Genomic DNA, 26809 nt, shown 5'->3' on the forward strand with positions numbered 1-26809 from the left:
GGTTCACAACACAGCAGGGGTGATGATTAGGTGGTATCAACCCCATTGTACTCACAGGTTAACAAGGCATACAGTAACTCCTCACTTAAAGTCATCCCGGTTAACACTGATTCATTGTTATGTTGTTGATCTATTAGGGAACATGCTCGTTTAAAGTTGTGCAATGCTCCTTTCTTCCTGCTTTGTCCACTGCTTGCAGGAAGAGCAGCCTGTTGCAGCTAGCTGGTGGGGACTTGTAATCAGTTCCCCGCTCCCCTAAGTTCCCTATGCTGCAGCTGCCCAGCAGGCTACCAGTTGCAGGCTATCAACTGCTGGCAGTTCAGCTGTTCCTCGCCCCACTGCCATGTGCTGCTCCTGCCCTCTGCCTTGGAGCTGCTCCCAGAGACTCCTGATCAATCAAGCTTCACAATCATCATAGCTGTGAAAAGTATTAAATTGTTTGTTTAAAGCGTATACTGTGTGTATATCTATATAATATATAGTTTTTTGTCTGGTGAGAATTTTTCCCCTAGAACCTAACCCCCACTATTTACATTAATTCTTATGGGGAAATTGGATTCGCTTAACATCATTACATTTAAAGTTGCATTTTTCAGGAACATAACTACAACGTTAAATGAGGAGTTACTGTACATTAAGTGACCAGTCACAAGGTCACAGAGAAAATCTGTGTGGCAGGGCTGGGAACCGAAACTAGATCTCCCTACTCACAATTCTGTGCTACAAGACTATCTCCTTTTAAATAATTTGTGAAAAGTAACATGGCTTATATTTTTGAGGTCAATCATGTAGGCAATTTGAAAAAAAATCTAGTAGTTCCCTAACCTTGAAAAAATTATGGTCATATTTATATCATTGTATACATATTTCCTAAATATTCATTTGGTTGGCTTCATGCTCTTCTAAAGGTCAGTTCAATTAGTAACAGTATAGATTCATGTTTCGTGATAAATGGCTGTATCTGCCCTCAGACTGTAGACCAAATCCTGGACCACAATGCATGGTTTTAAGAAGCCAAGCTCTGCATTGGGAATCCCAGTGGGTGATCTGATGATGGGAAACCAAGAAAGGAATCAATTCCATCAGGAGTAGCTGTTACAGGAAATATTTACACAAAACTCCACAACCATTACTGCAGTGTCAGGGCAGCAATAGCTCCCGCAGTAAATGTACTCTTGCTCCAGTTGGTACAATGTGCACTCATGAATCCACCAGCTCTGCCCCTGCTCCTCTCCCAGACCACCCTCAAAAGTCCTGGGTATCTTGGAGTTCAAAGAGGATCCCCACAGAGCAAATCCCCATGGTATGCAAACGCTGTTCCCGGAATTGGGTCCTGAAATTCTGCACCCCACTTTTCTGCCTGAGTTCCTCTGAAGGGTCCTAACTACTGAAAGTCGATTTTATTGTTGGTGTTCTATATTTTCTATTTTTGATGCTGAATTTATAACAACCCGGATTGATAGAGCTAACTCAGACAAGCATCACCTTTCCCTTCAACATCTTCTCTCTCCTCCTTATACCTTCGAAATTTTTCTTCCTCCCCTACTCTTTTCTTAATATATTTACATACTCAAATCTCATTGGTAAAATTAATTTCTTAAACGTTATTTTTCCCCCATAGTCTATTTTTTAATCCATTTTAGTGGACTTACACATCTACAGAAAAATGCAAATCAAATGACATCTCACTCAACCACAGCAGATCTAGAGAAGTAATTTACTGCATATAGGAAATGTCAATTCTATCTGCTGTGCACAGAAACAGATCATGTAAAAAGTCCAACATTTTCCTGAACTATCAATATTTTAAACTAAAGTTATTCTTGAAGTTCACATTGAGTATCTTGTTTCTACTCACCTTGCTGTCCATCTGGCATGGTCACAATGATTGGCTGACCTATTCCACTGGTTGGAATTGAATGGAGATTACTAAGCTGAATGCCATCTGTAACTATAGTAATAACTTGTTGACCTCCAGAACTGACAACTTGCTGAATTGCACCATCCACAGATTCTGCAGTCACTACTTCTTCTGTTGCTACAACTGTTGGTAAAGCGTAAAGAAGGTCAGGATATTTATAATTTACAAATTGGGACTCAGAATTTAGCAACTATTAGAAGCTTTTTACATGCCACTTCAAATTCAATGTTTCTTCTGCAGCTATAAATCTAATGCATTATTAACATATAAACTATGCTTATATGATCTAATCCAAAGTTCATTGAAGTCAATGGTAATCTTTCATCAGTGCAAGAAACGTGAAGTTTCAAAAATATATGTACTGGTACAAATTCTGCCCTGACTGCAATGAATGGGATTGAACAGGGCAGAATTCAGTCCAAAATAATATAATCTGATTTTAGTTAGCATTTTTCATACTTTGTAAAATAAATTTCAGATATTTTGAGTTAGGTATTAGTATTGCAGTAAGAGTGAGAAAATTTTTTTTGAAGAGCCCAATAGCTGTTGTGTTGTCTGCACACAGCTTTGTACATTAGAAACTCTTGAGAAGATTAGTAACGAAACAAATGTTTTACTCAGAGTCTGCTGAAATATGCCCTGAGATCTTTAAAAGGTCAATCTGAATTTTTTTTAATTGATTAATTCTTTAAAAAAAGAAGGGTGGCATGGTCTGGTATTGCCACCCTTATGTCTGCGCTGCTACAGGAGGGGCGCTGCCTTGACAGCTGGGTACCCAGTCAATAGCCACCACTCTCCAGCTGTCCAGCTCTGAAGGCAGCGCAGAAGTAAGGGTGACAATACTGTGACACCCTCCCCCAACACCACCACCACTCCCTTTTGGGTCAGGACCCCCAATTTGAGAAATACTGGTCTCCACTGTGAAATCTGCCTAGTATAGGGTAAAAGCACACAAAAGACCAGATTTTATGGTCCGTGACGCATTTTTCATGGTGGTGAATTTGGTAGGGCCCTAACTATATGTTGTCAAATTCCTGTCACATGTATAAAGTAAAGAAACTGGAAAAACTAATATTTTGTTCTTTAATATTTTCAGTTATAATCTCAGCGTGACTTGTAACAAAAGTTTTGGATAGAAATGTGGGTCTAGATCCTCGTGGTATAAATTCATGTAGATCCAAAGAAGTCAGTGGAGTGATGTCATTTTACACCAGTTGAGAATCTGGCCCATGACCTACAAGTTATGATATCTTCTAGGTGAAAAGACCTCTGTCGGATCTTAAAGTTGTATTGTATGAGTGTTCCACACACAGAAAGCCAAACGATACCTAAATGGTCTTGGTAGAGGGTATCAAGCAGGGCTAAGTGAAGAGTATTGGGTAATCTTGTCTATTTTCCACAGAAATAAAAACTTGGGAGTCAAATAAAATATTTACTTTGGGAAAGTAATAAGAGGCAAGTAACTTTAAAAAGGTAAATTAAATGTTGTATAACACTTTTACAAGATCAAAAATGATAAAAACAAATCTTTGCATTTCAAACCCATGATTCCAGAATGTATATACGCAATGACCCACTCAAATTCTTCTATATTACATTTATGAATCAAGCTAAAAACCAGCAAAGATATTATTCAGAGCATTGATAAACAATGTGTAATCCATCTCAGGTTGTTTTTATTTGCCCTTTAAATTATAGGCCCCGTCACAGTGTTCCTTATTTTTGAAAATGTCAGGAGGAAAACCCCTATTCTCCCCCCTAACCCGCCAAAAAATCAAAAAAATACTAAGGCACAAAGAGCAATGTAAGCACTAGATAATCAAGAACATTTTCAAGCACATTAAACCTATGTTTATGTTCAGCCTATGTTATGTTAAAAGCAGAGGCTTTGATTTAAGCAGTAGACACTAGAAGCCTTTCTATCAGAGTAAAATTTAAAACTATAGCCTATGTCATCTCAGAAATGTCAGAGATCAGATAGATACAACTAAGAAGCTTTCATCTTTCCAGTTAATGACAGCACAATTTAAAATGACTGTGCCATTCAAATGATTGCAATCATTGCTTTCTGAAGCACTGTCCGTAGAGATCCCTATCCTAAGGAATTACTAACAACACTCCTCGGGAAGTGTTTATGCAAGAAAGTAAAGTAGTATTAACTATATTAAACAATGAGGTTATGCAAGGAAATAATTTAAAATAAACTTGCTTTATTTTAAAGAAATGTATAACATAGGCTTACTGCTCAATAATTGCCAAAAACGATGACTCTACCGCCATACAATCTCTGTTCAGGCTGCAAAGTGAAAATGTCTGTTACTTTAGCAAACTGCTCTGACCTTTCAAAGAGCTGGAACTAAAGTTTAAGCTTGTGCTTTTGGACGTAAACATCACTGGGGAGCCTGCAGCAGGGACACCCCTTATTAGGGGAAGGAAAATTATTTTCCATGTTGTTATTCTATTTAAAGAGGGGGAAAAAATAGCCCTTCCCTTGCTCTCCATGTACATACGTATTTATAATGGACCAATCACCAAACTACCTTAGACACTAGCAGGTACATTAGTGCCAAGGGAAACAGCAATTCCATTATCCTAAGGGATGCAGAAGTAATCAAAAGATAGGATTTCTTTTTGAAGTGCAAGTGCAGGTTAGCAATCCTGTGCACACACTTGGGTTCAACCTCAGATGTGAACAGACCTATAGTTGCACTCCAAGTATTTATTTGGAACCATGTGCTTCTCTGATGTTTTTCCGTCCAGGCAGAGCACTCCATGCTCCACCACACACTTAGAAGCAAGACCCCTCTTCACATAGGGATATTCACTGGAACAGCAATTAAAATAAACAACTATTTGTTGGTCCAGTGAGAAGCATTTTCTCTCTGCTGCTTTGTAAAATATATTATTTTTAATTGCTAAACTATACATGGCTAGTAGGAAGGGACTGGGCGAAGGCCAACCTGGAAAAGAGGGAAAGAAGTGAAAGGTTTGAAATCCACACAGAAGATATGCACCAAACCTAACTCTTCCTCCTTATCTATTCACAGTTGTATATTTTGGAAGCTACAGCAAAGATAAGAGCCAAAAATGAATGCCCAACTCTAAAGGTTTGCTAAATTATTTTACATATAATTATGACTCTCTTGTACCCTTTGGATTGAATATACTGGTGTTGATACGCATGTAATTAATGACTTCTTTTTCCTGCTATACATTTTAAAAGCCATTAGAGACTTCAGGTTGTTTTATTTGTAAAGCTTATTTTTTTCCAGGGCTTTGCATCTTTAATGGATTTCTGGCATTTGGCTTGGGTTCTACTGCATCATAGTGAAGGTGAGCCTATGAGAGCTCTCAGCCAGTTATCTAAGAACATCTACCACTGAATCCTAAATACACTGCTGATCTTGTAGATCTTCTCCAGCATTTAAACTCTGAAGTATTCTGAGAATGTAGTCTGATTTATTTGAAAGAGAGAGAATTAACCAGCGCAAATCTCTCCCTACAGAATGCTGCACAGTCAAATGAACTTGGACTGGTAGTCTGCAACTCTACATGTTTCTGATCGCTTAATGCTTTAAGTCTACAACTCTGCATTATTGTAATTTTCATATAGTCAAAATGTTTTTGACTATAATATTGAAAACTGAAATATGAGTCATGATACACAATTTACTTGAGAAAATACCAAACCAAAATGTATAGATATTCCAATGTTCAGAATTATAATTACAAGTATTAGTATTACATCCACTGCAGTTTTACTTTTTATTTGTACAATCCTAAATTAATCTATGAAGCAGCCACAATTTGAACATGTAACTAAAACTAAGTGTAATATGGCGTGCATTAATGAAACAGTTTTTAAAATAGAAAATGCCTTAAACTAGGATGAAGTAGTTTATCCCGACATGCTAAAAACCATTATTTTACCTGGTAAAAACCACCTCTGGAAAATATCAGGCCATCCCAAGCCTCGTTAAGAGTTCCCGAAAGAGAGAAGGAGATGGCTACGCCCCTATTTAATTATTTTTTTAAAAGGAATAAAAGGTGTAGGCAGTTGTATGTTCAGAGTAATTGGGGCTAATGACACTTTATACTATCTCTGCAGTCAACTGATTCTCTGTCCTCCCACAGCCTTGCAGAGTGACACATGCTATAGATGGCTGCAGATACTAGCTGAAGATGCATGTTGCTCCTTTTCAGTGCAGCAGCTATATGTGCCCAGAAGAGTGTTCCCCAGTCCTATTCCCACTGGTAGGATTCCTAGAACAGTGAATACATTTTCCAGCATCTTTGGTCACATTAGTAGTACTATCCAGACAGTATTTAGCTCTACATTCATATGTTATATTTGTCGGCAAGGTGCTTCAGTATTTTATGGGCTGCACTCAAGTTAGTTAATTTAATCCAGTGGTCAGCAACCTTTCGGAAGTGGTGTGCCAAGTCTTCATTTATTCACTCTAATTTAAGGTTTTGCGTGCCAGTAATACATTTTAATGTTTTTAGAAGGGCTCTTTCTATAAGTTTACAATATAAAACTAAACTATTGTTGTATGTAAAGTAAATAAGGTTTTTAAAATGTTTAAGAAGCTTCATTTAAAATTAAATTAAAACGCAGAACCCCATAGACCAGTGGCCAGGACCCGGGCAGTATGAGTGCCACTGAAAATCAGTTCGCTTGCCACCTTTGGCACACGTGCCATAGGTTGCCTACCCCTGATTTAATCCAATATACTGAAGATTATTTAGTGGTCTTTACATGATGAGTGTGTTTTGTTTGAATACTGTATTTTATAGCCATCTTTTCCTAGTTTAAAAAAATATGACATTAAACAAAATGCAACAAGGAGTCTGGTGGCACCATGCATCCGAAGAAGTGGGTTTTTTACCCAGGAAAACTTAACAGATTTATTTGGGCATAGTCCTTAAGGTGCCACCGGACTCGTTGTTGTTTTTGTGGATACAGACTAACATGGCTACCCCCGATACTTTAAACAAAATGTTTAATGTTCAGATATTAAAAGTTTTTCTCCCAACTAGTAATACAGCAGGTCAGAAACCAGCTTTTGATCCTACTATAGGCTCTTGAATGATGTCATGTTTCATGAAAAATGTGTTCCACCTCCAGTAGATTCAGAAATACCAACTGTAAATGAAAAAAAAAGGCCTACTCTGAAATAGTTATGTCTTATATGTGGTAAGTATTTTACATATGATCCTCATACATTGCTGATTTGAGCAAAATGGGTATTAATTTTTCAGTATTCTTAAAATTAATTTCAACCCATTTTCAGACAAATTGTACTGCCAAAAGCTTTATCTCCACATTCTTTGTGTTCGTTTACTCAATGCAAATAAATTACTTTGCTTTCTAACCTGGCGTTTCCGAAGAGTTGGACAGTGGAGCGGATGCTTCCGCTAAAGCTGCTAATGTAGCTAATACTGATGTTGATGAATTTCCGAATTGTACAGCAGATACTCCCGTCTCATCTAGTAGAAGAAAAAATAAAGTCAGTTCACAAACTTATATTAGAATGTCACACAAGTCCCTATTTTTCACAGTGAAGACATATACTGGTCTTGTTATAAACCAAAAGTGCTATTCTGAAGACAAGTGTGTTAGGTTAATGCAGTTTCTGATGAGTTACCTCAATTTACATTATTATTCTGAGTAACTGGATATTTATAATATGCAAAAGACAACAAAGAGGAATAAGGCACCTGCTGCAATCTTACCATCACTGTTCTTAATAGTCTTTGCATAAAATGGCAAATCAACCATGTATAAAATCCCAGTAGCTATCCTAAATGCATGTAAATAGGTGTTGCATTTGATATATTTGCAGAAGATACCAGACCTGTAAGGTTCACCACCCCTCCAGGTCCAATGATAAACTGTGGTGTGGCTGCATGTATTGTCACAGTATCAGGACTCTCTGGATTTGTATTGATTTGGTTCTGCATTGCAATCTAGGAGTCAAAAGACAACAATACTATTCAGTCTGCAAACAAATATTAAAAACAAACATATTATACTTCAATAAAAATGTTTTGGTTTTTTTTAAAATGACAGGTTCCTCCACAGGAGAAGGTAAATAAGACTAGATCAAAAAGTAAATCTACAGTCAGTCAGCCCCCACTCCCACCCTCCCCCAAAGTAATAATCTAGGAGCTATTCCACGTAGACTGGAAAGAACAAGGACCGATGAGGACTCAGACGAAATTATGTAAATTGTGGCCAAGAGGCTGCAACTTTAGACTTTCTTATTTGCTTCATAAAGGCAACATAATCTGAGTGAAGTGAAACAGCAGACTGCCACCAACACCTGTTTCCCTAGCATTTCAATAGTGAATACTCAATACCCTCACTTATTTTAGGCCAAAGCGGCCCACTTAACCATGAAGCTTATATAAAACTACATAATCTCAGCATCTGAAAAGGTGTGAAGCTACCATGCAAGCAACTGTACCAGTAAACCAAAAAGCCTGGCTGTGTGAATCTGCGCATTATAATGGAACCAATCCTCACTAGTATAGAAAGTTGGGCTGGTGCCTAGTCAACAAGAAGAGGGCATCTCCTCCCTCTCTGACCCTCACCAACTAATTTAGCCCGACATGGGAAGCTTATCTAACACTGAAGCCAGGACATATTGTCAGAGACGTTTGTAGCTTAAAGTTTAGCTGCCATACCCCATCTGCAAACTATCCCAGCTATTCTGTAAATCAGAATGAGCAAGTTAAAAAGCCTAAAAGCCCTTCCTTCTTCGATTGGCAGGGGCTAGAAGCATTCTTCAGCCAATTTTTACACAAACTAATATGTATTAGTATCATCTCACTTCTATGCTGTGGACCAGAGAGGAGAAAAACCTATGCTCATCACCATGCAACCTCCTACAACTACTAAATTAACAATTTAGACGGTCAGCTTCTTTCTGTAAATTATATCTGCATCATAAATCAAAAAGTTACCTGTAATATTTCTGCTACATCTTCATTCCCATTGTCTATTGCAATATCTAATGCAGTTTTGCAAAATTTACTTTGTGTGTGGACATCTGCTCCATATTTTATTAAGAGCTCAACCACTTCCTGGTGATTGTGTTCTGTAGCCCAGTGAAGAGCAGTCATCTTTAGCATGTCCTTTGCATTAACATCAGCACCATGCTGCAAACAAAAACATTACATAAATCAAATAAGCACAGGCTGTTTTAACTGCAAAATGCTGCAAATGTAATGATGTCCAAGATGATGAAAATATTCTCTTTCACGTGCTTGCTGCAAGGAACTTCCTGCTGTCTTATAATTACTATTTCATTAAAAGTACTTTATAGTAATTACCACACACATTAACTCAAAGGATTAAGTAATTCCTAGGATCACATGTGTAGGTTTTAGAATATTTTTATTTATATAGTACTGCATTATGAAGTCTTATTTTTGGATGCCAATAAACAATTTGCCTGAAAGCACACTGATTGTAACAAATATTTAAAAATAAAATACAAAACTGAATGGGAAAAAGAATGTGCCACCTGTACCTCTAGTACAGATGTTAAAGTTTTAAAAAGCTCTTAAATTATTTAAAAAGTCTTTTTCAGCCAATTGAGGGATTAAAGAAAGTTACATCTATGCAGATTTATGATTAACTAGTCTTCTAGATTCAGGTTCAGTTTCAAATGGCAGATAACATAAAAATAAGTTTCTACCTTAAGTAAGACTTCTACTATGTTTGCATGGCCTTCAGATGCTGCCATATGCAACGGAGTTCTGTCCACTTTGGTTCTCGCATCCCGACTTACACCAGCTCGAAGTAATACTTCCGTTGTTGAATAGTGCCCATACTGTGCTGCTAGATGAAGTGGTGATGTTCCCAACTGTAATGTGGTACAAAAGTGGACTATTAACAAAAAACACAAAAACAAAAACAAAACAGCATGAAGTACTCACTTTCAACCCTCGTTTTGTCTCTTCTATCCTGGCGGTACAGAACTCAGGCATCAGTCAACCACTTCTAACTCTATTTCTCTTACTAATCCTATCTTTCCCCCTTTTAATTTCACGGAAAGGAGCAGCAGCAGGTTGAAAGAACAAGATACAAAAAGAAGGAGTTCCAAGTTGAGATTTTCTGCTAACAAGTTCCCATCATCCAGAGAAAAGACCACTGTCTATGGCTTGCCTCTTCAAGGTCACATACACTTCTACTCCAAAATAATGCGATCTGATATAACAAGAATTTGGATATAACACGGCAAAGCACTGCTCCGGGGGGGGGGGGCGCTGCATGCCCTGGCAGATCAAAACAAGTTCAATATAACATGGTTTCACCTATAACACGGTAAGGTTTTGGGCCCCCAAGGACAGTGTTATATCGGGGTAGAGGTGTAAATGTTCCAGCTCTACCAACTTCCAGCTTTGGTGTTTGTCATTGACATTTCCGCTGATCATCAGCAATTAGAATAAAGGTATTAATTGGGTCCTCTTCCTAAACTAACACATGGTCACGTAATCAGGATGAGTTTTCTTTCTGAATGATGTACATACTTTATTATATTTTCCAAAGTCTACCTGGACTGCCGTTAAAAGATAACTCATTCAGAGTTCACAATCATCAATTACTTCAGAGTGCCCAAAATAGTCCTGGGTACCTAATTCCTAGGTCAGACAATACAATTAACTAGAAAGTTTCAATTTGGAATGCTATAGTCCAATGTCCAACCTCAGAATCAATACGGGAATATATATAAACCTCAATGTAGGTTTATGTGATTGTATAGATTTCTGATAATTTAGTTACACTATTTTCCAGGGAAGATATCACAAACAAAAATAATGTAAAAACATTTCAAACAAATGAAAAAAATGTATTACCCAGTCTGTGGTAAAAGGTGCTCCATTTGCCATCAAAATGCGAACTTCATCATCTTGACCTGCTCGTGCTGCTTCTAAAAGCTTCTTTCCCAAATCTACCAAGGACATCTTGTGAAATAACGTAGGAGGAAAATGATGAAAAGTTTAACAGTAAATTGACACTACTTCTTACGCATACAAATGCTACCAGAGTTTTTTTTTAAAAACCAATCATTTTTCTTTTCTATAATTTTTTTGGGGGGGGGCGCAAGACTTTTAAAAATTAGATGATGTTTTAGGCATTATAACAAGTTTCCTCACCTGCTTAATACACAGCCAACCCTTTCATGCAACCTTTTTTGGACATTCAAATAGAGTTGAAGTTGGGTGAAGAGTTTAATACTTAATATTCCTTCTTGCATTATTGTCCACAGCTGTGGAAGGTTTTTCTTTTTTTAAGAGTTACTCCAGCCTCAAATTAGACTGAACTAAATAACAGACTCTAAATAAACAATGATTTATACTCCATTACTTGGTATTGATTGCAACCTAGCGCAGCAACATTGGTACCAAGGAATCAAACAGTACCAAAGATTTCTGGCTACTTATGTCCCCATTCATATTTCCCACTGGCATTGCATACATTCAGAAAAGATATTTACTTTGATTAATTAAGGAGCTTCCATGCTAAAAATACACTATGATATAGACAGGAAGCACAATGCTTTTGATAACTTTTCTACAGAATTTCCTCTAGTGGACTATTACTGTATGGTGACACTAATATGTCAAAAAAAGTTGATTTGCATTGCCAAAAAAGGGAAGACAAGGAATTTGGGGGCAGTTGTGGCTTCACCTTGTAAATACACAAAAGCCGGATCAATTGTCAAAATTCACAAAACAAAAAAATAAAACTTGAAACGGAAATCCATAGCCAAGCCCTAGAAGCAGTGGACATGCTCACTATAAGTAACTCAAAATGACTGAACTAAAATTCAGAATAAACCCAAAGATCCAGAATTCATCATTTCAGAGAAATAGTTAAGTATGAAAGAGAATTCCTATCTGATCTGTCAAATGCTCATATAAACACACACAAAACCCCATGCTTTCTAAAATTTATGAAATTCATATTCAAAACATCCAGCTGTTTCATAGCTTCACACACTACCCTATCTGGACATTCTCTTTCCAGCTGGAAAGGGTTTGTTTGGCAATAGACTTAATTGCTGGAACATTTCTTCAGAGGAGTATTTAAACATTTTTCTATTATCTATATTAATATATTTCCCATATGAAGATGATCTGTTAAGTAGTATTTTTGAAGTAGAAATATGTGAATAGTATTTTATTTTTAAAGTGTATATAATTTTTGGGTGATGGCAATAGATAGTACTGATATCAATTTGATAGTGCTTGTTCAGCATATTATTTTATTATAAATATTCAGAATTGGTAGAAATAGTAATTTTAGGACATATGGATAAAATTCCGTTTTCAATTTTAGACATTCTGATTTTAATAGTACACATGGTTATATTTCTATGCATGTTTTAGGAGCCTCAACAAGGTTATGGACTTCACAAGGCAAGTAATATATAGGTAGATTTATGTTGTTTGTGTATACTGTACCCAGAGTGGAGATTTTGTATGACACCCTGTAACTCTGAAAGGCGTTGGACTCAATAACTCAATCTTTTATTTCTCCTTTACCACAACCATATCTGTGACTTCTTCCATGCTCCTTATGCTCAGAGTATAAGTCTATTTGTGATGCCTCCATTATCATCTCATTTAGTCCACCCTAAAAACCTTACGGGTAAGGGAAAAGCCGTGATTATGTGAAAAGCCACTTTTCTATTTTCAACACATCTGTTAAGATAATTAAAAGGCACTAAGACACATCAAGTACAAAGTTTGTAGGTTAAGTCATTTTGGAGATTAAAGTGGATAAAATTAACCTAGGAAACTTTTCAGAGATACTCGATAGGAGCTAATGTTTTAAGTCTGCCTCTACAAAACAGCATGCAAAATTTGGTTGAAACTTTCCATAACAGTTCTACATAAGATATGGCATGTTAAATTACAACTAGTAATTGCTAGTACTAATTGTATTCCTCCCAAATTCACACAGCTTATAGAACTTTAAAAAAAAAAAAGCACTTAATATTCCCCTTCTGTATAAAATGGGTGTCTTTGAAAAACAGCACTTTATTTTAGGTTTCCATCCATTTAGGTTTTTCAAGGCAACGTATGGTCTTTTGCATAACTTTGGCTAATCACTGTCCCAAGACAATGACTATAACAATTTTATTCACAGCTGAAAAAACAAACAGTTAAATTACTGAAACCTGTACAGTTGTAAATATACAGATCTTGCTTTTGAGGGGGAGGGAAAAAAGTAAACCTATGTGGCAAAACATCCCTACACATGTCTTTTCTACAAGAACTCCCCAGAACATCTTTGCAAAACCACTGACTCCTACCTAAGACCCAATATTAAAAATTAAATAATTAGTGTCCAGAATTAAACTACTAGCCAAAACATAAAATGAATTTTTCATTCTTTTATCAATGATTTCATCTGCAAAGACTGAGAAGGGGCTTTACCAATTTACTTTCCAGTCATGCACGACAAAGTGGTCAGATCGTATTATATTAGTCATAGTTTATGAGAAGTGTGATGTATGAGTGCACTTCGTCATGCCTTTATCTGTCCTGGGGTGGAATTCCGGTTCTCCCACACTTAAATCAGGGCCTGGACTACAGTACCCTGCATGTCAACTGTTCTCACCCTGCAGGTCCAACTGAGTTTGGACACCTGGGGTTCTTCCCTTTGGCAGTCCAAGACTAGTGATGCCCAGTGTGCGGACAGGCTTCTTAAAAACAAAGTATTATTTATTTATGAATAGGAACAAAGCTTTTAGAGTGAAGGGCACATCGTTGTCTGATGGTAACTTAGGCAGGCCTTAACTTCTTCAGACGCTCAGTCTAACCGGTGCCTGTGTCAGCCTGGTTGCGCTGAACAAGCGCCCCCTCACACCTTCGCTAAAGAGACCCTTACTAAATCTGCATACTTCTTTCCTGAACTGGAATTGCCTCTTAATTCTCAAATATTTGCTCACAAGTGTTTTATCTTGAGCCACTCTTTCCTTCGCTGCTTCCTTTTCCCTACAGTCCCCTATTAAACAAAATCAACACATTCATACAGCAAAAATCCCAAGAGTTAGGTCAATATACAGTATTTATAAATTATTACAAAACATCTCCAATTCCATCACACAAATGATAGGGAAGTTCAGAAAGAAATACCAATAAACTATTATTTTCATTTTTTTTAAAATGGAGCCAAAATCAGTCACAAAACCAATGAATTTGTAAAGTTTCTTTGTGATATCTTTAATTATGGTAGTTCCTGATTGAGAAATGGAGGAGTGAGAACAAGAGAACTAGCACTGTAGACATCTATATTACTGCTAGTATCAGGAACTAGCCTGTCTTTTAGCATAAGGAAGTAAAACCAGCTCATTAAGAGAGGGGACTGTCTTTTTATTCTTGTCAGGAAGAATCTTTGCAATAGAAAACATCAAACTAATAATTTATGAATGGCTGTTCCACAACAAAGTCAAGAACAGGAGAAAAGTGAAAAGTATATTCCTGAAAGGCTACAGTATAATTGTGAAAATAGTTTTGAGGGGGGGAAATGAGCCATTCTATTAATGGATAAAGATGAAACAAAGTGCTTTAACCTTTGATACGGTCATTTCAATATTGCAAAACAAAAAATTGTTCAGATATTTTATTTCACAGTAAATTTCAACTTTTCATTCCAATATGGGACAAAAGGAATTTTTGAAATGTCAGAATTCAAATTCCAAATTAGGATGAGAATTGTTAAATTCCAAGTTTTGACCCACTCTCAACATAATTCATGAACATCACAGTCTAATTTCTCTTTGATTTTGTGATTGTATTTTTACAGGAGGAGGAACCAAGCTGTATATAAAAAAAACTTCATCAGTCTTGCAATGGGGTGTCTGAACTCTGATGCAACCTTCTTTTGAGAATTTCCAAGCCCACCCCTCAAGGAGCAAGTATATAAACTTTTGCTGTGGTGCCCTGTGGGGTTGTTCCCACTAGATATTTCAGTCCACACTCTCAAAGATATTTGAAGACACTTTGTCAGGGGGTTTGTTTTGTTCATTTGAATCACTGCTGTAGCATTCCCTTTCAAATTATACTACTTTATTTTTGCTTTTCTTAACATTTGATTTTGACGTCTTAATTATGTTTAACTGAACTGTACTATACTTAATAAGTAGCGTCCCAACCAAGGCAAGGGAAAGGACTTGGAAGATTACAAATAAAATTAGCCATTTTGTCATGTCATTTATCCATTATATGTTTATTACTGGCTAGGTTAAAAGTTAGACAAAGTATTCTTTTTCAGGAGTTTACATATTGAAATTTCTACATTCATAAACTCATCTAATTTTCAGTGACCTACAAGTACAGTTAATTTTCTCATAGGATACCAAAAGAAATGTTCACGGAGCCATCTTGTGGTGACAAGAGTAAAAACAAAAATTACATTGTCAACTAGTAACAAAATAAAATCAAATTATATAACTTACAGCAGTGAGCAGCAGTGATACTATAGTTGTTGAGAACCAACTAGTTCTTTCACTGAAAGACTTTCTGTGCACTTAGAAACTTTCCATAGACAAAATACGTATCACTAATTATATTTCTCATGACTACTCAGCTAAAGTTGATTTTTTTTTTTAAATTAAAAATTACCTGTGAAAACACTGTTCTAATATTACTTTTGGAGTGCTGTTTGTTTGTTGTACTTACACAAACTCAAAATGGGTTATTTTTTTAACATAAACTTGTGCACAATCACATTGGACCTTAAATTATATGATTTTGCAGCTTCTCTGGATAGTACTTCCCAGAAGCTACTGTAGATTTCTCAGCATATTGGTAGCTTTTGGAATTCAGGGCTGTTCTTAGGAGCTGAGAAATGCGTGTGCAATTTTCAGTGGCATCAAGCCCATGCCTGACGCCACTGTGCATGTTCTTATACCGGGGTGGATATTGGCAAGGGTGGCTCTTACCATCTTTTATGAACTTTCCTGCTTCTGAGCCAGCCCTGGCATAGAAGTTAGAGCAACCAAAGAGCTGTCCTAATGTACGAGGGCTAGAACAGCCCCTTACAGACTGCTGCACTGGCCCGAAATCTGTTGAACACAACACTACACCCCAGAACAATTCCCCACCACTCCTCTGTCTGCATGAGAGCATCTCAGGAGGGGTTTTATACCAGCAGCCTAGGATTTTTCCCCTGCCAGAGAAATCCTCAGCTGCCCCTTTAGGACAACTTTAAGGTCACTTTGTGACACTCCAGCTGCTTGAAGTGACACAAGCAAGACCAAGAATCTAGCCCTATATGCACTAAAGGAAAATATTATAATCAATGTTGAGTTTTGCACTTAAAACTGGAATCCATTATAAACTAAGTGCTGCTACTGCACTTCCATAGAGTTGGGACTGAGCATTTTAGAGAGTAGGGGGAAGATGGTCCTTTTCATCTGACCAGTACAGTATGGTCTTTGGGGTCTCCAGCTGCATTCCTGAAATTGGAACTTGGAAAAAATGAATCAACAGGCTTGTTCCAGACATGACAAACAAGATGTCAGTAGGTTGAGGATAATATCTTGAGCCTATAACATGAGTAGTCGCTACACCAATTGTTTATTTGCAAAGCCATTTCTACACTAGAAAGGGTATCCTGGTATGGCTATACCAGCACAGGCTCCTAGTTAACGCAACTCAATGGAAGCTTATTTGGCATCGCTGAAAAATCAGGCTAATGGTTTTTCAATTAGATTTTGTATACATGCCCTGGGAGGTGTCAAAGAACACACTGAAAATTCCTAACATATATCGATATATAAATGTGTTGGCAAAAATTATTTCATAAATAAAATACAAATATCTCATTTTATATTTCATTATCTAATCAGTGTTAAAATATCGTCACTAAAATCAACTTGTTTCTGATTTTCCCAGTACGGACACAATACCACAATGGTTGAATTCAGGGCAAGGTATTGCCCCCGTCACCACCAATAAAAGAAAACCCTCTTTCATCTAACTAAAAATGGTTTTACTAGTACCTGCATAGAGGCTAAACTACTTGTTTCCATACAGTAATGCTTCTTAAGACCACTTCTGATGCATTAATTTTATTTTCACATGCATACATCATTTAACATCTAATAATTTAAGGAAACAAATCCATCAAACTGAGTTATTTCCTTGTAAATTGTCATAACTCACTGATTGGTCTGTAATTCCCACACATCATCATGGGATCACAGAAGTATGCAGGTTGATATTAAAAAGCTGAACTAGAGTACGGAATTAAAATTTTATTTTAATATACAGTTTGTCAGAGGTAAACTGTTTTAATTTATAATGTTTTATAATGCCAGCCTTTTATTTTAACAGTGCAGCAATTCTGCTCCTACTGGTAGCTAACCACTGTTTCTAGATGTTTAACCAAAAATTCAACTTAATATATGCTTCAGAAAAAAGTTTGCTCTCTCAGAGAACAGGTGATATGAATAGTAAACACTTGCTGTCATGTGGCGAGTCAAAGCATTTACTTTTGTCAGTAGTTTTGTTCTCACTTTTAATTTTAAATATGCCCATGTATCAATAAGACTCCATTGTACAATTCAGATTAGAAAATATTTTTTTCCTTGAGTCAAAATGCATACACTTGGCTCTTACCTATATTACAACTGTTATTCCCCTAATAAACACTATCTTGTGTTGACAGCCAAGGTCTAGTTATGTTTTAACTATGCCCTGAACTGTACTACAGCTTTAAATGGAACAGGTCTACAGTACAAATTGAGGATACACATGTTGTCCCCACTTCAGATTAAAACAGTTTTTTAACAAAGACATCTATAATGAGGACCCCTGATAATTACTATCCTATGGATAGGCCCAAAGCCCGGAAGGCAAACTGTTTTCAGGAAGAGCATACTTGGCTTATTTGAATGGCAGGTGGCCAGGTGCTACTAACTGAGAACTGAGTCTGACTCCTTACTTTTGGACTTGTCCTTGTTACAGTGCATAAGAGAAACTGGATTGGGAGCAAGAGTTAGATTTGGAGTATACTGGGAATTGAACTTGTGTTGTACATATCCTTAACACTCTAAAGGAAAGAAGATTTCAGTTTACATGGAATTTATTTTAAATTGCACATTTTATTCAAACCAGCTTTTATCCTAATTCAGATCCCTAATACGTACATTGAATTTTAAACACAAGTGAAAACACATAACTATTTAAAAGTTCATTTTACATAGCTATCCACGTAAATTTAAGAATAGTATCTACTGTTCGCTCCAGACTACACCCAACTAGATTAAGCAAAAAACACTTTAGTAGCTGGCATAAGAGATCACTTAAAACTGATTTAAGAGGTAAATTCTTAGAATCTTAGCCTGGGTTTGACATTAACAGCCCTAGATTTGAAATGGGGTTGTCAGGGGTCTGGTAGCATGTAAACCAATTTGAGTCCTAGAGGTGACAGGAAACAGTTCAAACAAATGAACCTTATGAGAATACCTTTACATGTATATTATAACTTTTATCCCAAAAGATTGCAAACATTTTAAAATGATACACTACAAAATGGGGTAATTTTATCCTCAGTAAAATGTAAGCACTTCTGGGCCTGAAATACTTCCAAACAAGCTATAATAGATACATATGATAGTAACCTGCATGCCAGCCCAAAGCAAGGCAGGAAACGCACAGTCAGATTGCCACAGTGGGGGCAAAAGAATGGAGCGATGCTGTGACCCTGGAGACAACATCCCTTTGAAAAAGTCCACTGCTGAGCTACTGGAGAAGTCCTGTCACCTGCCCACTAGCCTGCTTCTCACTATAACATTATATAGAACAAGTAGATGGGGCCACAGCAGCACACACACAACTGGGCTTTAGAGACAACTATTATGCACACTACACTCACTAGGGACACAGCTCACAAATATTAACCAAGCCAACTTGCTTGGCACTAGGCAGCGAAGGAGATAATGCAGGCACCACCCATCCTTTGGATACACATGGAACACGCATTTCTGCTACATAGACTCTTACCCCTCTCACCCCACACACATACAGTGCTAAGCAACCCCCTTCATCCCCTCACAAACCACAGCCTCCCAATTCCCCTGGCACACATTCAATCTGCATCCCACCACTGCTCAGGGAGCCTCACCCCCATCCTCTCACACACCACAACCTACCCACCCTCATGGCACACATCCAACATGCACCCCAGCACAAACACCCTTATCTCCCCACCACATAGTTATCAGCAAGCCCCTTCATCCCCTCACATACCACAGCCTCCCAACTGCCACATATCCAACCTGGACCCCACCCCACACACTCCTTATTCCCCAGAGCTCAGCAAGCCCCTCCATTCCCTCTCACACCACAGCTTCCCCACAGCACACATCCAACACACATCCCATCATAGACCCTTTACCTCCCCCCTGCTCAGAAAGCTCCCCATCCTTTCACACACCACAGCCTCCCCACATCCAACACGCACCCCCCCACAGACCCTTTACCTCTCCCCTGCTCAGCTCCCCACCCCCACATCCAATACACACCTCACCACAGCCCCTGTGCCCCGCCCGTGCTCAGCAACCCCTCAGCCCTTCACACACTGTAGCCTCCCCACCCCCGCAACACACATCCAACATACACCCCGCCACACAGACCCCTTGCCCCCCCGGAGCTCAGAGAGCCCCCATCCCTTCACACATCGCAGCCTCCCCACCCCGCAGAGCCCTGCCCGCGCCCAGCCCTCCGGGCGCCCCCCGTGCGGCGGGGTCCCCGGAAGGCCGGCCGGCCGGCCCGCCCGCTCTCCCCAACAGGAAATCCTGGCTGGGCTGGGCGCTGCGGAGGGAGCCGCGGCGCCGGGTTCCGGGGGAAGTGGAATTATTTTTTACCAGCGAAGAGATCAACTTCCACATCCGGTAACAGGGCCCTACAAAGGCACAGACTGACCTGGAAAAGCTTGGCCGGCCCGGGGGGGTGGGGGAGAGACGGGGCACGCCGATGGGGCCTTACCGTGCTGCCTGCCCGGCCGTCGCCGCCGTCCACAACAGCCACCACGGGCGCCAAAGGCCGCCTCTCAACGGCGCCCAAAAGCCCCACACAAAAGTCCCCGCTGCTGCGCCTAGCGGAGGGACACAGCGGGCGGGAGGGGAGAGGCGGATCAGGTCAGCACAGTGCGCCCCCTCTGCGCTGAACCCGGGGGAGCCCGGGCCGGCGAGGCAGCAGCGCTTTGAGGGGCTCATGGCACTTACCATTGGGGTGCAGGGATTATCTTATTACACAAATATCCCCGACAAAAGGGGGCTTGGCGGAGGGATACGGCCCCCGCGCAGGCTACAGCGCATGCGCAGATATCGGGAGCAAGGGGGGGAGTTGGGACTTGAGCGCGCGCCATGTTCCGTGCCTGCGCTGCTTCCCGCCGGCGGGGGAGGGGAAGCGGTCTCGCCTGCCGTGGGGATGCTGCTCTGTCTGGGAGAGGGAGCGGGAGCGGCAGAGGCGGGCCGTGTGGGTTCAGCTGGTCCTGACTAGGCGGGCGATGACAGCGGCGTGGAGGGAGGGAATAGGCAAAACCCTTGTAAAAGCACCGCCACGAAGGGGGCTCCCTGCGAGTCTGACGGGCCGAGGGCATTCGCCGCCCGCCCACGGACCTGCTAAGGCGGGGTGGGCGTTGCCAGGCTCGGGACAGCCGGAGCGCTCCCCCATGCGTGCCCGCGGACACAGGGCGCGGGTAGTTTGCACCTCACTGTACTTGTCAACGCTATGTCGAGGCTCCGTACCTCAAGGCAAAGGCTGCGAGGCATTGTCCGCGCGTGGGTTTGCAGTGAGTCCACTGGCTGTAAAAACGCACCAGTGCACGTGCGGTGAAGATAGCGCCTGAGCGGTGAACATACTGCACGGACCTCAGCTCCAGAATGAGCCAGTCCTCCCCTCTGACTGCTTGACCTCTGCCAGGGTCCCCAAACTGCTTCTCCCAAAGGCCCTTCCCTGTGACCACTCTGAGTCTTGAGCGCTTGCTACCACAATTGCTCCACTCCTAGCCCCTATAGCAGTGGTTCCCAAACTTTAACAATCTGTGAACTCCCTTCACTAGAATGTCAAGCCTTGCAAACCTCCTCCTAAAAATGAATAGTTCCAGGAATTTTCTCCTTTACCTGAGTATAAATTATAAAAGCAGTGATCTTGGAAATATTAAATTTGTTTTAATGACATGCTTATTACACACTATTTATTATTTATCATTACAGTATTTTTATTACATTAAGAAAACAGCAACACTTCCAAGATCTCACTTTTGTAGCTTGTATCACTTTGAATAAACCTGTTACAGGACAAGGCTCCTATGTTTCATCAAGGAGCACCAGATGTGAAATAGCATGAAGGTATTTGAGAAAGGAGAGAAGTGGGTGATCTTTTATTGGACCAACTTCTGTAGGTGAGAGGAAAGCTTTTGAGCAACATACTGCTCTTCAGGTCTGGATTAAAAGTACTTAGAGTGTCACAGCAAAATAGATGGTGGAACAGATTATTAAGCATAAATAGTTACCACATAAGAGACTATTGAAGGTGAAGTCCCCCGTTAACACTTTGGAAATCAGAACAAAAAAAGGGGAATTAATTGGCTACAGGTTGTTGTAATAAGATATAAATCCAGTGTCTTTATTAAGGATTTATAGTGTCTAGAAAAATCATGAATTTAAGCTGCCAGGCTCATCTTTTGAAGGTGGTGTGCAGGTTTCCTTTGAAGATGAGGACTGAGGTCAAGTCTACACATAAAATGGTGCATCAGCACAGCTGCACTGGTGCAACTGTGTCTCTGTAGCATATAAGTAAAGATGCTCCTACACTGTCAGCATAGTTAATCCACCTCCCTGAGAGGCGGCAACTATGTTGACGGGAGCAGCTCTGCCATCAATATAGTGCTGTCTACATGGTGGGGCTGGGTTGGTATAACTATGTTGCTTAAAGGTATGGATTTTTCACACCCCTGAGTGTGTTAGTTATACCAGTATAGGTCTAGTGTAGACCTGGCCTGAGAAGTCAGCTATGGAGTGATAATTTTGTGAAAAGTGTTTGCCACTTTATTTTTTGTTATTTTTGTATCCATTAATAATAACTAGATTTCCTTTGTTAAAAGATCATCTTTTTATTGGAATTATATTTTTCAGAGTGGTCTTTCTTTTGTCCTATAAATTGCCTCGGACACCTCAGGGAAAAGTACAAATCATCATGATCCAAAGATCTGAAATCACCTCACAAACAATGAATTAAATTTCACTATGCCTCTGTGAAATACTGTAGGTCAGTTTAGTATCCCCATTTTACAGATGAGGAACTATATTACAGAGAAAATAAGGGAGTTGCCTTACTGGCAGATGTGCAAATAAAACCCAAGGGCCTTGCCTAAGCATATTATGCTCAGACCACTATATCACACTGTCAGACTTGCACATTTCCTGCCTGCGAAGTCCTCCACACTTATCCTAAAACCCCATTGAGTCCCATTTTACTCCACCACATTCAAAGTCCTTCCATTGTGTTGACACATTCTGATGAAAGAGGACCCAGTTGCTTGTCTTTCATCAGTGCTTCTTCATGCATCTGCCAGAAGGGGTCACTACAAAGCAACATCAGATACCCCACTTCCTTCTGGGGGGTTGCAATGCTTGCAAGCAGAATGAGGAAACAACAGGTCCAACCTAAATTGAATTTTTTAAACTAAGGGCTGAGGGAAAGCTGACAGGTATGGAAAAGCACATGGTTCAGATGGAGACATCCCTTAGGGTTGAATTTATTAAAAAGGGAACTATATCCTAGTATAGAGCAGTGGTTCTCAAACTGGGAGCGCCACTTGTGTAGGGAAAGCCCATGGCGGGCTGGGCCAGTTTGTTTACCAGTCAGGTCCACAGGTTCGGCCGACTGCAGCTCCCACTGGCCGCAGGTCACCGCTCCAGGCCAATGGGGGCTGCAGGAAGCGGTGGCCCCAGCAGGGCCAGTGCAAGGAAGTTTCGCGCCCTAAGTGAAACTTCTACCTGGCACCCCCATCCCAGCCCTGTGGCAGGTCCCCACCCCCCCGTGGCAGCTCCTCCCCACCCTGAGCCATCCCCCTGCGGCAGCTCCCTCCCCCCAGGGAGCCGTGCAGCACCTCCCCACCCCAGCTCACCTCTGCTCCGCGTCCTCCCTGAGCACGCCGCCCCCCGCTCTAATTCTTCTCCCAGGCTTGCGACACCAAACAGCTGATTGGCGCTGCAAGCCTGGGAGGTGGGAGAAGTGGAGCAGCGACTGCACGCTCGGAGAGGAACCGATGTAAAAAAAAAATTGGGGGCATCACTTTTTGGTGCCCCCAAATCTTGGCGCCTTAGGCAACTGCCTAGTTCGCCTTAATGGTAGCACCAACCCTGTGCCCCAGTTTGAGAACCACTGGTATAGAGGATAGGAAAGAAATTGGTAAAGTACAGATAGGAGCTAGCAAGGGACAGTCAAACACTAAAGAGTCCCATTTAAACAAAACATGAAGGCATGCAATTAAATATTGACAAAATGTACAAATGCTTATATACAAATGCTAGAAGTCTAAATAGTAAGATGGGTGAACTAGACTGCCTGGCATTGAATGAGGATATTAATATAATAAGCATCACAGAAATTTGGTGATCCATTCCTGTCGTCCACTCCCAGCTTCTGGCAATCAGAGGCTGACCTAGTATAACAGCGCGTACGGTCTTGTGTAAAAATTGGTTTGGGTGTTTGATAAGTGTGTTCTCAAAATCTTTTTGTGCATCTTAATAAAAAATTTTTCTCATGAACACATAACATTGTTTTACATTTATTCATTAGCTGCTGATTGTAGAAAATGGTTATTCCGTCCTAACACAGACAGGCAACACCATCACTACCACCATTGTTTATGATTCAGACAGCACTGGCATCCATGGGATAGCAAAACAGAATTCCTCCTTAATATTATTAAAAATAATGTATAGTGCAGTTGAAGAAGAATTAAATATGCTTCTGGCTAGTAGTCAAGTCTCATTTAAACTGTATGTGAGCTTTCATTATTGTGAAGATCAAAATTTACTACATGAAAGGCACATTCTATTATACTTAGCTGTGCCTCCCCCACCCACCAAGAAATAAACTCTTTTAAGAATTGGCAGTTTGTTTTTAAGTTCCTGACACTATTTGTAACCTACACAAATGTAACTAATGTAGACTAATAAAGGAGATTCTAACTGACAACAGAATGACCCATTCAGGAGCTTTTTGAGCAAGCTTAGCAGGTGACAATTTTTTTGTAATAGTGGTATCTAGAGGCATACACATCTGGCAGAATTCATCACAAAAGTGAGAGAAAGGAGCTCGATGCCTGTAAAGTATATTCCCTACTGAAGTTATGCAAATCTTTGAGGATTAGATTATATCCCCATTTTATTCAACTGAGCAGGGGAGTAAATGGGAACAAGCCACTTACACCACCCAAGTATGATCTGTCACTAGCTTGGGTCTGGTGTGGAACAAAGCCCCTGATCCCAGGATACTTCTCCTGTGAGCAAATGAGTGAGGTGAGATGGAGAGGAGGTGGAGCTTTGGCCCATCCACCACCATCTATAGCAGTGGTTTCCAAACTTTAACAACGTGTGAACCCCTTTCACTAAAATGTCAAGTCTAGCAAACCCCCTCCAAAAAAATAAATATTTCAAAGGATTTTCTCCTTTACCTGAATGTAAGTTATAAAAGCAGTGATCTTGGAAATATTAAATTTGTTTTTATGACATGCTTATTACACACTATAATTAATTATTATTTATCATTACAATATTTTTATTACATTATGAAAACGGCACCACTCTTCCAAGATCTCACTTTCGTAGCTTGTATCACTTTGAATAAGCCTGTTATAAGACAAGGTTCCTATGTTTCATCGAGGAGTATCAGATGTGAAACAGCATGAAGGTATTTAAGAAGCCAACTCAAAGAGTTCCTCCTACACAAGCATTCAGGTCTTGAGCAGTCCAGGCAAACAACGCATGTTACAACAAAGCTTAAACTTGTTCTTCATAATAATTTAAAAAACAATAGTAGTTGCCTATTTAATTTTAAAAACAGCAAAAAATATCCACTTCCCTTTCCATTACTTATAAGGAGTCTTGAAGTTTAAATCTCCTCAGTGAGATAGATATGCTTGCTTTGATATGCTAACTCTTCGAAGTCCAGACGTTCCAGGTTGCTGGCCCCATGCTGCCCAGGGTCTCTAGCGACAACTCTGTCAGCCATTAGGGAATTTGTCCCTGAGAACCGCCTGCAACATTTCACGAACCCCAGTTTGGGAACCACTGATTTATAGTGACTGGCCATGCATGAATGAGGGAAGTAAGCATCACCTTTTCAAGGGGTGCAGTAAGTTACAGTCACTCCCCACTCCAAATACATACTCCCTGGAACAAGAGAGGAGCCGGGGAAGAATTATGTATTAGAAGGTTTCTCTGGGACTACACCTAGGATGATGCTGTTTACACACTAACCTTGGTGAGGGATAAAGACATAACCTAAGCTTGACAGCCAAGTCAGTATCATTTTTTCCAAAATAGAACAGCTGTTATTCAGAATACACATTGTTCTAGCTGACAGGAAAATGTTTGTCCGTAAAACTTCTAGTACGTTTTGAATCTTTTTAAATACTGAATTTCAAATGATCTGGCTAACAAAGATGTTGCTACAGAAAAGGAAGAGGCTTGTAGCACATAAATTGGACATCTTTGCCTGCCTCTTAGTCGAAATATGGACATGAAGAAATTGTGGGTGAATGTTAAGGCTCTTTCCTCTCCATGCCCATGTAATAATTCAGACCTACGTCTAAAATAAAAGATAAAAATAGAAATAAACATAAAACTGAGAAAAGGTTGAGTATAGTAAGTTTTCACACAATACACCAGGCTGAATCTTGCTAGTCTGTGGCGATTCTTTTTTTCCATTTTTTCCATTTTTTTCCTATTAATAAATTAACTGGAATATATTCTACTAAAAAGCACTCTTTGTTCTCTAACTTTCTATGCTCCCTACTTGCTTATTTTTTTTAATGTTATATTTTCAGGGCTGTAATACAGTAACATTCTTATAACATAATTTGTCACTGCTATACAGACAACGCCAAAGCATGTTATAACACAATCAGGATATTACCATGTTTTAATAGATCGCCCCACATGGTAAAATTAATTATATAGGCAGGTTGTAACATAAGGCCATAATTTGGTTTGGTCATGTCCATGCAAGCAAGACCAAACTTTTTTATATCAGAATTCACAATCCTTCTACATGATAACATTTTTTGTGTAGATGGGCTCTCTTACCCTCTGCAATAAGTTTATTTATTTGTAAAATTAGCATATTATTTCCAGAGATACTGTTAAGTTTACTTTGTGTTTTTAATGTGCTTTGTGATCCTTGGATGAGGAATGTTAAATAGCTGCATTTTATTATATTGTTGCTGTCATAACACAGGAGTATAAATTTAATTCACCAGCGTAAGTAATGATGTTTGTGGTTCCCATAAAACTTTGTAATGAATGACCTCAGTATGAAAAAGTCCTGCTTCTAATCCTGTTCTGTTACACCTCTACCTCGATATAATGCTGTCCTCGGGAGCCAAAAATCTTACTGTGTTATAGGTGAAATCACATTATATTGAACATGCTTTGATCCACTGGAGTGCGCAGCCCCCGGAGCGCTGCTTTACCACGTTATATCCAAATTCGTGTTATATCGGGTCATGGTATATCAGGATAGAGGTGTATCTCTATTTGGGGGATAGATTATGTCCTGTTCTTTCTCCACCTTGCAGTAAGGAAAGAACGAGAGAGAGTAAAGTATCTCCTCCACCAGCAC

General features: G+C 39.6%; 1 protein-coding gene across 6 annotated transcripts in view; it reads right to left on the reverse strand.

Moving 5' to 3' along the window:
• GABPB1 (GA binding protein transcription factor subunit beta 1) overlaps positions 1-20239 on the reverse strand; it is a 37097-nt gene extending 16858 nt beyond the window's left edge. Inside the window, exons 1-7 of one of the 6 annotated variants that reach the window (XM_030577327.1) lie at positions 20179-20239; positions 10790-10897; positions 9628-9795; positions 8891-9085; positions 7780-7891; positions 7298-7411; positions 1859-2044 (exon numbers count right to left, since the gene is read on the reverse strand). In XM_030577327.1, the coding sequence (XP_030433187.1) occupies positions 1859-2044; positions 7298-7411; positions 7780-7891; positions 8891-9085; positions 9628-9795; positions 10790-10897; positions 20179-20181 (886 nt within the window). In that variant the 5' untranslated portion in view covers positions 20182-20239. Of the gene's footprint in view, positions 1-1858; positions 2045-7297; positions 7412-7779; positions 7892-8890; positions 9086-9627; positions 9819-10789; positions 10898-11089; positions 16273-18573; positions 18987-19818; positions 19854-19939; positions 20076-20178 lie in introns of those variants that run through there. The other 5 variants (XM_030577328.1, XM_030577326.1, XM_030577325.1 and 2 more) reach the window with 5 other exon arrangements.
• Positions 20240-26809: the final 6570 nt, after the last annotated feature.

The sequence above is a fragment of the Gopherus evgoodei genome, chromosome 10 (genome assembly GCF_007399415.2).
Source record: "Gopherus evgoodei ecotype Sinaloan lineage chromosome 10, rGopEvg1_v1.p, whole genome shotgun sequence".
Lineage (NCBI taxonomy): Eukaryota > Metazoa > Chordata > Testudines > Testudinidae > Gopherus > Gopherus evgoodei.